Raw genomic sequence first — 1024 nt, forward strand, 5'->3', positions numbered from 1 at the left:
GCTTGGAGCAACCTGCTCGAGTGGAAGGTGTCCCTGCCCGGGGCAGGGGTTGGAGCTGGAGGAGCTTTAAGGTCCCTTCCAACACAAACTATCCCATGATTTTATGATTCTGTGGTTTCATAGCTCAGCAATGGGGCTGAGGGACTCCCATGCTGAACCCCTCAGCCAGCACCTCACCCCTTCATTATCTTCCTGCTTCATTAGTAAAGCCGGACCCCCCTGAGGACCTGCGGGTCTCACCCCTCCCTGGGGAGACCCAAGAAGCTGCTGCTGGAGTGGAGCCCACCAGGGTCCTGGCCCTTCCCGGAGTACTTCCCACTCAAGTATCACATCCGCTATGCGCAGGAGGACGGCTCTGTCCCCAGCACGGTACTGCCCATCCCAGCGCTTCCAGACGGGGAAACTGAGGCACCGCTGAGGGCTGCCCCCCTGAGCAAGGCTGTGCCCTGGTCCCGGGGTGCCCCTCACCCCGCTCTACCCCCAGGTCGGTCCGTATGAGCAGACATCCCACACACTGTCAGGCCTGTGCCCCGGCACCATGCTCCGTGTCCAAGTGGCTGGCAAGGGCTTCACCGACTCCGGGGAGCTCAGTGACTGGAGCCCACCCGCCTCGGGGATGCCCTGGATGGAACCGTGACAGGCAGGACAGGGCCAGCGTTCCCCTCCCCATCCCATGTCCCGGCAGGGACCCCACACTGTGCTCTGTCCCCATGTCCCCAGCAGTGTGGAGCCACAGGTGTGGGGGTTCCTGCTTTATTTGATGTTTCATTTCTCTCTTTGATCTTCTCAGTTTCCCTCAGGTCCAAAGGAAGCACAAAGTGTGGTTGTTGCTAACAGCGTCTCAGCCCTGGCCTGCAAGTACCACGAACTGAACAATAACATCTGTAAAACTGAAGGGATGTGCCAGAACCAGGCAATAAACAGACCTGAAGCTCTGATCCCTGCCTACTTTTGTGATGTTCTCTATGGAGTGGCTGAGCCACCCCTGGGGATGGTCCCTCTGCTGCTGAGAGGCTGGAGGGAC

General features: G+C 59.5%; 1 protein-coding gene across 1 annotated transcript in view; it reads left to right on the forward strand.

The window, feature by feature from the left end:
• The window catches only part of EBI3 (Epstein-Barr virus induced 3), a gene marked incomplete at its 5' end in the record, with an annotated part of 1028 nt that extends 391 nt beyond the window's left edge, over positions 1 to 637 (forward strand). The window contains 3 exon segments of the mRNA XM_010022923.1: positions 205 to 245; positions 247 to 369; positions 485 to 637. Coding sequence (XP_010021225.1) covers positions 205 to 245; positions 247 to 369; positions 485 to 637 — 317 coding nt within the window.
• Positions 638 to 1024: the final 387 nt, after the last annotated feature.

The sequence above is a fragment of the Nestor notabilis genome, unplaced genomic scaffold (genome assembly GCF_000696875.1).
Source record: "Nestor notabilis isolate BGI_N333 unplaced genomic scaffold, ASM69687v1 scaffold26599, whole genome shotgun sequence".
NCBI classification, from domain to species: domain Eukaryota; kingdom Metazoa; phylum Chordata; class Aves; order Psittaciformes; family Psittacidae; genus Nestor; species Nestor notabilis.